The 12,755-nt window shown below is 55.0% G+C and overlaps 1 protein-coding gene across 1 annotated transcript in view; it reads left to right on the top strand.

Annotated features, from left to right (window-relative positions):
* CACNA1S (calcium voltage-gated channel subunit alpha1 S) overlaps positions 1-12,303 on the top strand; it is an 88,854-nt gene extending 76,551 nt beyond the window's left edge. The window contains exons 32-42 of the mRNA XM_004700078.1: positions 691-818; positions 3,366-3,462; positions 4,154-4,256; positions 5,097-5,198; positions 5,469-5,593; positions 8,226-8,354; positions 9,105-9,349; positions 10,623-10,714; positions 11,405-11,496; positions 11,780-11,908; positions 12,052-12,303. Of these exons, the coding sequence (XP_004700135.1) occupies positions 691-818; positions 3,366-3,462; positions 4,154-4,256; positions 5,097-5,198; positions 5,469-5,593; positions 8,226-8,354; positions 9,105-9,349; positions 10,623-10,714; positions 11,405-11,496; positions 11,780-11,908; positions 12,052-12,303 (1,494 nt within the window). The remainder of the gene's footprint in view (positions 1-690; positions 819-3,365; positions 3,463-4,153; positions 4,257-5,096; positions 5,199-5,468; positions 5,594-8,225; positions 8,355-9,104; positions 9,350-10,622; positions 10,715-11,404; positions 11,497-11,779; positions 11,909-12,051) is intronic.
* The last annotated feature ends 452 nt before the right edge of the window (positions 12,304-12,755 follow it).

Here is a 12,755-nt window from a genome sequence, read left to right as displayed (position 1 = left end):
GTACATCCGGACATGGTCTCTTCTTCGACCGGGAGCTGGGTTTCCACTTCTGGGCTAGTGTTGAGGTTTTACCAATTTGTAACCCCAAAGGAAGCTGATGAGGCTCAGCTCTACCCCGGTAAGGGCTTCCTGTAAAGCCACTGTCCCTAACTGCTCTTCAGTGAGGAGAGCTGCCCAGGCAGAGGAAGTCCCAAAGGACCTCACAGATAGGGTTAGAAGCCAAGCGCCAGCTGTCTGGAGGCTCCGGGCTGCTGTCTGTCCGTGGGGAAGGTACAGATGGCAGCACTGCTGAGCCCTCGCCCCTCCACCCCCATCTGTGCCACATTCACACAAACCAGTTGTTTGAGTGTGTGTGTGCCATGTGCCAGGCCCGGGCTCAGGGCAGGGGTCTGAGACAGGAGGGCGACTAGGAGCCCTCACATAAGCAAGCCTTATGATTCAAAGGGTCAGGCAGCGTTTACGGAAGAGATGAAGGCAATACCAGGGGCACGCAGAGAGAAGGGGCGGGGGCGTGGGGGACCTCTTTCCAGGGTGGGGCACAGAGTGGAGAAGATCCCAAAGGGATACTGAGCCGGTTCAGGATGGGACCAAGCTCCCTCTTCCGAGGAGGACGCTGCCCATAGGATGTGGCAGAAGGAAGCTATGGGCCCACCCCAGCCCGGGTCACCTGGCTTTCCTGTCGGCCTGCAGATCATCAACCTCTTTGTGGCGGTCATCATGGACAACTTTGACTACCTCACCCGGGACTGGTCCATCCTGGGCCCTCACCACCTGGACGAGTTCAAGGCCATCTGGGCGGAGTATGACCCGGAGGCTAAGTGAGTTCAGTGCGTGTGGGGTGGGGGGTGGTGAGAGAAGGGGGCTTCATACACTGTGCACCCCTCTGCCCTAGGCCACCCTAGTGCCTAGGGGAAGTCACCCTCCAGTTGAATGGGTACAAATGGGCTTCTCTTTCCCCTTTGCTTATCTAAGATCCCAGGCCAGGAATCTGTCTCTCAGAGCTGAAAGGGTTTCCTGGGGCCCCTGGAGCAAGAACCCTCTGGGCTGTGACGGAGGGGAAGGGATTACCCAACTTCTGCCTGAAGGCACAGTGCATGCCCCCACTGCCCTCGGGGCGATCCCAATACTTGGCTACCTTGGAGAATGGAGTAGCACTGCGTGCGACACAGGGCTCCCAAGACTACCATCTTGATGGAAATAGACTCCCCCCACATTGGTTTGAACCACCAACCTTGTGGTTAGCCAACCTACTGCCAACCCACAGTGCCACCAGGGCTCCTTGCAGAAAAGGCACTCTCAAAGCAAACAAAAACTCACTGCCATGGAATCGATTCTGATGCGTGGTGATCCCACAGGGAAGGGTAGAACTGCCCTTGTGGGTTCCTGAGACTGTAACCCTTTACAGATGCAGAAAACCGCACCTTTCTCCCACGGAGCAGATGGTGGTTTCGAACTGCCAATCTTATGGTTAGCAGTTCAACTCACTACCCCACAAGGACTCCTTTAAACAGAGCCAAACTCACTGCTATCAAGTGGATGCTGAGAGACAGCTACCCTCTAGGACAGGGTGGAACCACCCCTGTGAGTTTCTGAGACTTTATGGGAGTAGAAAGCCCCATCTGTCTCTTGAGAAGAAGCTGGTGATTTCGAACTGCTGACCTTGCCCGATGGGTGATGCATAACCCCCGGAGCCCACCAGGGCCCCTCTAGATCCTAGTGGTTCTGAATGTGATGATCTGACCAGTCGGATAGGAGCATGTTAACAATGCAGAATCCCAGGCCCAGCCTAGGCCAAAGGAGGCTTTTGTTATTAGCAGACCTTTAAGGTGCTCATATGCAAATTAAAATGGGAATCCGTGCTCTCTTCATCCTTTCTTAAAGGGTAATAAAAAGACCAAACTCACTGCCATTGAGTCGATGATGACTCATAGAGACCCTATAGGACAGGGTAGGTAGGAGTGCACCTGTGGGGTTCTGAGACTGTGACTCTTTATGGGAATAGAAAGCCCTGTCTGTCTCCCAAGGAGCAGCTGGTGGTTTTGAACTGCCAACCTCAGTGATCGCAGTCCACCAGTGCACCCCTAAAGGGGAATAAGCTCACGGCACTGGTTGCCATCAAGCCCATTCCGGTTCACAGCAGCTCCGTGTGTGGAGAGCAGAACTGCTCTACAGGATTTTCCAGTCTTGAAGTAGATTGTCAGCCTTGCTTCCCAGGTGCCTCTAGATAGTTTCAAACAGCCAACCTTTCAACTAGCAGTTAAATGTTAACCGTTTGCACCAGCCAGGGACTCAGTCAGTTCATAATGACTGACTGTGTCCTGTGTCTCACGCATGGTGCTAAATACCAAATAATCAAACTCACTGCCATCGAGCCAACACCGAATCACAGCAACAAGACAGAGCAGGCAGAAGTGCTTCTGTGAGCCTCTAAAACTAACTCTCTACGGGGTTCAAAGCCTCGCCTTTCTCCTGCGGGGCGGCTGGTGGCTTCCAAGTGCCGACCTTGCAGTTCTCCGCCCAATGCCCACTCTGCCACCAGAGCTCCTTGGGTGATACTCCATGTCCTGGTATCTCGCTTAATCCTTGCAGCAGCTATAGCCTAGATCTCCTTATCACCGCAGTCTCAGATGGGGACTTGAAGATCAGAGAGGTTAGGTAGCTTGCCCTGGGTCACCAGCTAGTAAAAGATGGAACCAAGATTCCAGACCAGGGTGTCTGGGATGAAACACGTTGCCCTGACGACTCTGCTTTGGCGCACCTATTGCAGGCGAGTCAAAACCTACCTGCTCCTAGCAGCACCCTCACGCCCTAGCTCTGGCCCCTGGAGACAGGCAGGAAACATGTCAGCCATCCTAGGAAAGAGGAAGCCAGAAAGATCCACCAAGTTGGCTTTTCCCAAGGAAGCACATCAGCTGCTCTCACCTTGGTCCTCTCTCCCGCTGACCTTCCTGCTTGTCCTTCTTTGTACCTACGCTGGATATCATGGTCCTGATGAATGTGGTTTCTAGCTCTGGGCTAGTCCCTCAAAGCCAGCTTTCACCTCCTCTGATCCAGACCCTCTGCTTCTGTTAATACAGCCCAAGAGCCCCCATCAAATTAACCAAAACCCAAGAATGGCTCCACCTTAGGGAACATGAAGCCCAGATGCCCTATCCGAGGGAATGCTGGCCTGTGTCTGAAAGAGCTCATTCCCGGTGCTGGGCCACGGTACATCCGGACATGGTCTCTTCTTCGACCTGGAGCTGGGTTTCCACTTCTGGGCTAGTGTTGAGAAGCATCCCCCTGTCCCCTGGCTGGCTGCTCCGAGTGCGGACGGAGAGTCTGAGCAGAGCGGCTGGGTAGACAAGTCTGTGTGTCCCCTGCAGGGGAAGAATCAAACACCTGGACGTAGTGACCCTGCTGAGACGGATCCAGCCCCCTCTGGGCTTTGGGAAGTTCTGCCCACACCGAGTGGCATGTAAGGTAACTAGAGCTGACCGGGAGGGGTGGCCCTGGGAGAGGAAGAAGCGCAGGGGACGTCCTGTCGTGAGGAGCCATTCCTCATGGTTAGCCTGCCTGCAACAGAAGGAAACACCTTCAGGTCCTGGCATCATCCTCGAGGCTGTTTGATTGAGCCCCTTGTGGGAGCCAGCGTGTCAATCAACTCGTCCAGGGTCTTTCTCGTGTTGGCGCCTCTCCACTTTACCAAGCATGAGGCCCTGCTCCGGGGACTGGTCTCTCCTGACATCACGTCCAAATCACGTGGGATGAAGTCTCGCCATCCTCACGGCCAAGGAGTACTCTGGCTTCCCTTCTTTCAGCATTCCTCAGGGGCACCCTATTACAAATGCATCCTTCTTTCTTTGGGCTTCCTTTTTCAATATCCAACTTCCACATGCACAGGAGGTGACTGAAAATACCATGGCGTGAGCTACATGCCCCTTGGTCCTCAAAATGACATTCTTTGTCGTCAGGGCTGTAAAGAGGCCTGGCGCAGCAGATATGCTCAACACGATCCATTCTGGGAATGTTCCCCAACCCATCCTTCCTTCCCCGCATGAAGGGGTGCCTGTGCAGCCTGCACCCTCAGTCTTTATGCTGTCCCCCCCTCCACCCACTCCCCCTGCTCACACAGACCCAGCCCCGCACTGAGCCGCTTCCTCTCTCTTCACAGCGACTGGTGGGCATGAACATGCCCCTCAACAGCGATGGCACGGTCACCTTCAATGCCACCCTCTTCGCCCTGGTCCGCACGGCGCTCAAGATCAAGACGGAAGGTGAGTGCCTTGGCACGCAGACCCTCCCTTCTCTCAGAGCAGGGATCCGCCAGATTCTTGGAGCTCAAGGCTGGAGTCACGAGCCACGGAGGAGAAAATGGAGGGGCCCACACCGTGGCCACAGAATTCTCTGCTACTCAGGGCACAGACAGAACTTGAGAATTCTCTACAGGGCACGGACGCCGAGAATCGACTCCCACCCTTGCTGGCTGTCTCTGAGGGGAATCAAAGTAGTGACCCCATGAGCACAGGAGTTGGGGGAGGTGGTCCTGAGATTAGACTCTGGGCAGAGCAGAGGATGTACTCGGGTTAGCTGATGGGAGTCCATGCTTAGTTCGACTAAGCATGCCTGGAAGGCCCCTGCCTGCCTGGAAGACAGATCTGGCAATATAAAAGGAGCTAGGACAGTCTTTCAATGTGACCCAGGAGCCTCCCTCATCCAATCTACTTCGGGCCATCCCCACATCAGGACCCCTGTAGTCATCGGAGACAGGGATGTTCCCTTAGGAAGCACAGGAGAGAACATCCAAGAGCCAGGAAGGTACCAGATTAGAGCATCAGGCAATCTGCTTGGTGGTACTGGGATGGACCACAGGGAATTGGAGGCTTGTTGGGTGGAATGGGGAGAGCAGGAGATGGCATCTTTCAAAGGTGTCTCGACACTCCAGCCACTGGCAGCCAAGGCCTATCGGGAGAAAGGACATGTTGGACTGCCTCTTCCCATCCTTGGTACCAGCACCCCGTTCAAAGGAAACCCCTGTTCAGTGTGGTGTGAGCAATTCAGAGAGCACCCGAGCTGGTTTGGCCTGAACGCCTTTGGGCCCCCTGTCTTTTCCCCAGGTAACTTTGAGCAGGCCAACGAGGAGCTGAGGACCATCATCAAGAAGATCTGGAAGAGAACCAGCATGAAGCTCCTGGACCAGGTCATTCCTCCAATAGGAGGTGGGTGCTGCTTGGGGAGACCGAGTCCAGGGTCAGCCGAGGAAGGGGGCAAGGGGCTCCTCCAAGAAGCTCTCTGGGGACCTGAGAGTGCTCCAGGTACTCTGAGATTCACCTGGCCAGGCCCTGTGGGCATCGTTATTAGGGGAACTACCAGCACCAGGGTGGACACGGCCCACTGGTCAGATGAGCAAGACAAGGGATGGCTTGGCGGGCACCCTGGCCTCCACCTGCCACTAGCCTTCAGGACATCCCTTGCTGGCTCCTCCACAGATGACGAGGTGACTGTGGGAAAGTTCTATGCCACATTTCTTATCCAAGAGCACTTCCGGAAGTTCATGAAGCGCCAGGAGGAATATTATGGGTACCGGCCCAAGAAGGACACTGTACAGATCCAGGTAAGCCCGATCTGAACTCCATGTGACTCCCTGGGTCTCCGGACTCATTTCCTCTCCTTGTCCTGGAGGGATCAATGGCAGACACACAGAGGGAAGGGGGAGGCAGGAAGGAGGGAGGAGATGAGATGTAGTTCTGCAGGGTTCCCCACGGAAGGTCCTTCAACCTCCAGGGAAGAGCCAACCAGGGACTCTCCATCTATGGAGATGTCCCCAGTACAGGTCCATGTGTTCAAAGGAGAGACTTGAACGAGATATGAACGTGGTGTCAACTTCAGAACTCGAGAACTTGAAGCTTTAGCTGGTCTGTTTCCTTCATGTCTAATTGTGTGCTGATCATAACGCACGTGGTTGATAAATTCATGGAACGTACATGCATTTAGGCTGGGTGCTCAAACACCCTCTTTCCGTTGCGATTTTTATTTTGAAGCAATCTCAGACTTTTTTTTAAATTGCGATTATTATACAAAACCTTTCTCTCCTTTTTTTTCCTGATCCATTCGAGAAGAATTCCCAACATGACGGTTCACCCACCCAGGACACTTGTGCATGCATTTCCTGCACCCAAAGGCATTCTGCGATACAACCCTGACGTAGGCACCCATGCCAGGAAATTCACAATGAGGCATGGCTGCCACCTAGTCCTCAGGCCCCGTCAAGTTTCATCAGTGGCCCCAAGAGTCCTCTTTAAAGAAAGAGACCCACTACAGGGTGCACTGCACTTTATTGGTGTCTCTCTTTAGTCTCTAACATCTCGAACAGTGTCTTGGTCTTTCCTGGACTTTCATGACCTTGACGGTTTTGAAGAGGACAGGCCGGGATGCCTTTCCAATTGAGCTAGTCTGATATTTCCTCCTGCTGGATTTAGGAAATGCATCTTAACTGGGAAAACCACAGAAGGGCTGCGGTGTTCTCATTGCAAACTCTCCATCTTGCACGTTTTTAATTTTTCCCATTGCCTATATGGATCAGACTTTTGAAATGTATTCATAGAGGTCATTTGGCCACTCAAACCTCCCTGTCTCCACAACGCTGAGACCAGACTAGATGGTGCCCAGCTACCCCTACCAACTGCTCCGAAAAGGATCGCATTCAAAGACCCAGATAGAGCAGCAGAAAAACATGGAGCCAGAATTCAAAACATTACAAAAGACCAGGTTTCGAGATAGGGACTCATTGGCTAGAGACTCATGTGATTTGTTCAGAGGAGAGAGACACAAACCCACAGAAACTCATGTATAAGAGAGAGTTTTATATAAAGGTTAAGTGCGAATCAAGAAACCATACCAACCCCAGTGCTGCCCAAACCCACAAGTCCAACATTAACCCATGTGTCCAACACCAGTCCACAAAGTCCTCACCCATCTCACAAAGCAGACATAATGATGCTGACTGCAGGAGGAAAGCCGAGTCAGTGAATGCGTAAGCATCTCAGCGCTGGCAGGGGTCTCCACACGGGTGCTCCAGCACCCAGGGCTGCATCCAAGTAGGTCCATGTGGCTTCTCCTTGGGGATGTCTTGACTCTTGCAGGAAGTCAGCCTTGCCAGCTGAAGCAGGGAACTGCTAAGGCAGCTGCACCCTGGTGCGACCATCACAAAGCAAGAGACCTGAGAATTTGAAAGGCGAGGCTCACCGAGCCATTTATCCCTCTGCCCTTCAATTAATCCCACATGTGTTTATTGGCCAGGTTAGCACAATAAACTAACAAACTCAACCCTAGACCAGCAGTTCTCAATCTGTGGGTCGTAACCCCTTTGGGGGGGAGGGGGTCAGATGACCCTTTCACAGGAGTTGCCCTGTGACATAAAAGTAGCAAAATGACAGTTATGAAGTAGCAACAAAAAATAATTTTATGGTTGGAGGTCACCACAACATGAGGAATTGTATGAAAGGGTCGCAGCATTAGGAAGGTTGAGAACCACTGCCCTAGGTCAGGCCCCTTAGTCACCCTTCAGTCTGTTTCTGAACTCACCCCCATGGTTCAGTTTCCAGCCAACCATAGGCAGGTATATAAAGGAGAAATAACACAAGTGAGGTACACGTACCTTGGACGAGTCAGTCCGTTGAAATCCAAAGGGCAGCATTTACCCAAGGTCCCAAAGGGTTGGGCCAGAAGGAAGTGTGGAAACAGGAAACCCAAGGAGAAAGTGGGGTGAGTGGTGTCATCTTGTGGGGAACCACATCCGTGTCGGTGAGCTAAAGCGAAATGCGTGTGGATTGTTGAACGGGAAACTGACGATCCATCTGCAAGCCTGCACCCAATTCGCAGTAAGACGTGTTTCAAAAGAGAAGAGCCCATGTTTGAGCAGGAGAGGGAGAGTTATCACTCGACTGCAAACAAGACTATGCTGAGTAGCACTTTCCACGGCGGAGGGTCTGGCCTCCACCCCATGGAGTCAGGAGAAGACTCCTTGGGAATGAGGGTGATATGGAATGTCCTGAGGCCAGAGAGGACCTGGTGGCCTCAGGGGACCTTGGGGCCTTGAACAAGATAGGCAGGAGAGTGGGCTCCAGAGTAGGGGCTGGAGGAGGCTCCTGATGCCAGGATCAGGGAGCAGAGCGGGGCGGTGGGAAGCCCTTATGTGTCTCTCTCTTGGACTCTGAGGGATCACTGGCTCCCGTTCCCATCCGCAGGCTGGACTGCGGACCATTGAGGAAGAGGCAGGCCCCGAGATCCGCCGCACCATCTCCGGTGACCTGACCGCAGAGGAAGAGCTGGAGCGAGCCATGGTGGAGAGCGCGATGGAGGGGGGGATATTCCGGGTGAGTGAGGGGGGCCATCGCCACCCCCAGTGCTCCAGGCGCAAGGAGCAGCAGCGTCCAGCAGGGAGGGAAGGTCTGGGATCCGGCAGTCCAGGAGCAGGAGTGTGGCAGCTGAAGACGCACCTCACCACCTCACCATCACCTCTCTTGGGACTCAGAATCCGTCATCCCACCTACTCAATGAGTCAAATAGGAAATGTACCTGTCCCCATCTTCTTCTCCTACTCCCTGCCATTCCACCCTGAACCCCCGACCAATGTGCCATCGATGGGAGGCTCAGCAGGACCGAGCATCCCATCTGCTTTCTGCTGCCCCGCCTCAGCCCAGCACACAGCAGGACCAGCAGAACCACCTACTGAAAGCTTTCAGGTTAAAACCACACAAACTTGCAGGTTACTCGCGAGGAAACAGTTGGCCCAAAGAAGAGATGGGAGACCACTTAGCAAGTGGGTCTCAGAGCTGGGACTAGAACCCAGCTTTGGAGACACCCCTCCCCCGCCACCCCACATTCAATGTTCTCTCCACTACACCTTCTGTCCCACCTGCAGGTGTCCCACCTGCGTGGCTGTGTTTCCTGAACGCTTCCTGGAGTATGTCCTATCCATCTACCCCCATCAACTTGAAAGCTCCCTAATAGCGAAAACTGTCGCTCTTCTCCTTCTGGACCCTCTGCTCAGCCCATCATCATCCGACAGCATCATCCCAACCCTCCTCCCCCAGGCTCTGACCCCAGGTTTTCCTTGCCTCTAGAGGACTGGAGGCCTGTTTGGCCAGGTAGACAACTTCCTGGATAGACCCAACTCCTTGGCTCCTGTCATGGCCAACCAGAGACCCCTCCAGTTTGCTGAGATAGAGATGGAGGAGCTGGAATCACCGGTCTTCCTGGAGGACTTCCCTCAAGATCCAAGTGCCAACCCTCTTGCTCTTGCCAATACCAACAATGCCAATGCCAACAGTGCCAACAGCAACCATAGCAACAACCAGGTGTTCCCCAGGTAGCCATGTCTGGTGGAATAGGATGGGACGGATAAGGTTGGCAACTTCCACATTGGCTTGGGAGTTGGGGAGGTGTCGGTGAAATCTCTTGGGCGTTCTCTGCTCACCTGATACCTTTTGGCATCCATCTATCATGGCCTGGAGGCCAGCTTGGGCTGCAGGGACTCCTTTGGCCAGCAGGGGGAAGCCTCGTGTCAACATTGGCCCCAATGCGGGTGGGTCTTTCCTAACCACAACAGGTCTGGGATCCCACGTGCAGAGAAGAAAGGGGCCTTGTGAGCAGCTCCTAGTACAGAAATCTAGTCTAGACCATAAGATTCAGTTGCTGGATGGGGTTCCAGGGATATCCCACTGCTCCGAGGGTTGATCCCACCCATCACCAACTTGGCGGTGAACAAACTATTTCTAGATTTTATCTGTGATCACCCATGTACCATGAAGAAGCAGGAGGAGGGAGGGAACGCTCCGTGATCATCATCTATGGGCTGGTTCCAAGCAGAGTGTCTACCTCGGACCTGGGGCCCGGTGACTATGGGCCTCTTTGTCTTGGAAGGGCCTGCGTCCCAGACCCTCAGGTGTGGGCAGACGGGACAGAAGTCGGGTAGGCAGCTTCTTCCCCTGGACAGGGCTGTCTGTACCCCATTTTCAGTCACAGATACCCCTTGAATTCAGCCAACAAGCCTTGAGAGCACCAAGCACCAGCGTGCTAGACACCCTGGAGGTACAGACGTATCAGACCTGGGCCTTGCTCCAAAGGGGGTTAAACGCCTCTTGGGAGATGTAATCAGGGAGTGTCCTGAGTGTACAGAGGGACACTGGCCACTGGAGAAGTCTAGAATAAACTAAGGGATGGTTCTCATCCTTGGCTGCACATCAGAAACATCTACAGAGCTTTCGAAATCCCAACATCTGGCCTCGCCAGGCTCTGGGGCTGCGATGCAGCCACCGAGATGTTTTAAAGCTCGTTGGTGAAGCACCGGCCATGACTGAGAGCCCATGTCCTTAAGAGGCAGAGATTGGAGCTGGTCCTGAAAGATGGACAGACTCAGGCCAGGCCAAGGGAAGGCAGCCACAGGCAGAAGGACCCAGATGGGCAGAGGAATGGGAGCATGAGGTCTCTGGCATATTTCCATCAGGGCATCACTGCTGGCTGGGGTGGAGAGGGGGCCTGGCCACTGCACTCTTCTCAGAAAAGGTCCAGCACCAGGGGGAGGGTGTTTGGGCAGTAGGGGGTCAAGGAGGGCAGCTGAACCTGCCTGGCTTCCGTTTCAGCATCCACTACGAGAGGGAGTTCCCCGCAGAGAGAGTGATGCCAGAAGCCAGAGGAGGAGCCCTCGGCCATGGTCACGCCCTCAGGGCCCCAGGTCAGTGCCTTCCGCACCTGAGAAGCCCGGGTGTTCTTCCACCCAATCCAGAGGTGCCCCACTCATTCCTTACCACCCACCTGCCGGGGAGCCTGTTGCAAGGGGAACCACCAGACGCCCAGAATTCCAGGGCTGTCGGGCCACCCAGGCAAAGAGAAGGGTTCCGTGTAGGTGGTTGAGTGCGATGGAAGGGAAAGCTTGTTGGAATGGCCTCCATAGGCCTGCCTGGGAACTCATCCACCCCAGCCCCCAGCCCCCAGCTCAAGACCAGACCTCCTCGCTCCAGAAGGTCCCTGCAAGGGCAGCCCCTGGACCTGTGGACACCGACACCTTGGCCCTTCCAACTGCCTCTTAGTGGGGCCCCGAGCACTGTGCAGGGGCTGACGGATGTGGACTCCATCGATGACTGGGTACCGCCCCTGCTTCCCCCAAGCATGCACACTCTTGTTTGGTGCACGCGGACAGGGACACACTAGAGAGCGACTTGACCGGACCCTCTCTTCCAAGCCCAGGGGAGAGCACCTGGAGTGGGGGACAGGGCATGGGAGAATGTTCCTGTCTCCCACCGCCCCCCAAACCTCGGGGAGCTCACCAGTCTGGCTGACCGGCCCAGGGGACCTCTGTTGACTCCTGGCTCCTGAGGACAGTCAATCAGCCACCATGCTCATCTTTGCCCTGCCTCCCCTACAGGACCCCATAGCAAATCCTGTGTGGAGAGGCTGCAGCGACCACTGAGTCAGAGGGTAATGGCCAGAGGTGAGGTCCCTCCTGTCACCTGCCAGGTAAGAAAGGAAGAGGCCCAGGAAGAAAGCTTATCCAGAGAACCTACCTAGGCTGGTCCTTGGAGCAGGGCTGTGGCAGGGGAAGGGGTCGGTGGGTGCTGGGGGTGGGGGGAGATATCAACATGCTCATCAACACCAAATGGGGACCCAATTCCTAGGCCATTCCCTTTCTGGGCATCCTGGCTGGGCTCGTTCTGATTCAAGGGGGAAGGAGAACTGGAGTCCAGCATCCTGTTGGGGTCTTTGATTTTGTGCATTTGAACAGCAACACCCTGGGACAGAGTGCCCCATGCCGACAGAGAGGGAGAGATCTACCCCAGGTTCTCTGCAGGAAGAAACATCCCCTGGGGGTAGGACCCAGAAGAGTACTTCCGGGGCCCCCGCTCCAGCTACTGCCCTGCTAATCCAAGAGGTGAGGTGGGGCTGGAAGCGTGCAGTGGACTGCTTTAGGGGTAGCCCTGCGCTGGCCTGGAGTTGAGAGCAGGCAGGGGCAGGGAAGCATGGGCCAGAGGTAGACCCAGGAAGACCCAGCCCAGCCTCCTCTCTCCCCTACAGGCTCTGGTTCGAGGAGGCCTGGACACCTTGGCGGTTGATGCGGGCTTCGTCATGGCAATAGGCCAGGCCCTGGCAGATGCCTGCCAGATGGAACCAGAGGACGTAGAGGTGGCAGCCACAGAGCTACTGAAAGGACGAGAATCCCCAGAGGGCAGGGCCAGTGCCCTGGGAGCCCTGAGCTCCAGCTCCTCCCTGGACAGCCTCCATCAACATCGGGGCTCCAGAGACACTCTGATTCCTCCCAGGCTGTGACGGCCTACCCACAGCCATCAGGGCTCAGAAGTAGTATGCCCAGTGGGGCTGGGGTGGAGAAGGGTTAGCCCCTGTGGCAGGCTCCCTTCCTCTCAGCAGCTAGATGGAAGGATGAGTATGGGTGGTCAGGAACTACCTCCAGTAGGTCAGGAGGAAGTGGAGGGATAGGCCTGCCCCCTCACCAACAAGAGGCCTGGTTGGATGGGGCTCCCTGGGCCATTCAGAAAGGCTTGGTCAGTGCCTATATCTGTCTGGCCTAAGGCCACTCCTACCAGCATGACATTAAAGTCTCAAAGCCTGTAACACTGGCACCTGGCATCACGTGTCTACTTTCTGTGGCACGCCTGCTCCCCACTCCCAGGCACCCTAACCATGGACTTGGGAGCCCTGACCTAAGAGGAGGACACAGGGGTGGTCTGGATTCTTCTGTGCTGGGGCAGGGAGATTCTTAC

This window comes from Echinops telfairi, unplaced genomic scaffold (genome assembly GCF_000313985.2).
Source record: "Echinops telfairi isolate 266 unplaced genomic scaffold, ASM31398v2 ScPeMD7_7424;HRSCAF=8462, whole genome shotgun sequence".
In the NCBI taxonomy this organism is placed as follows: domain Eukaryota; kingdom Metazoa; phylum Chordata; class Mammalia; order Afrosoricida; family Tenrecidae; genus Echinops; species Echinops telfairi.
Note: the sequence above shows the minus strand (reverse complement) of the source record. Positions and strands in the feature narration are given on the sequence as shown.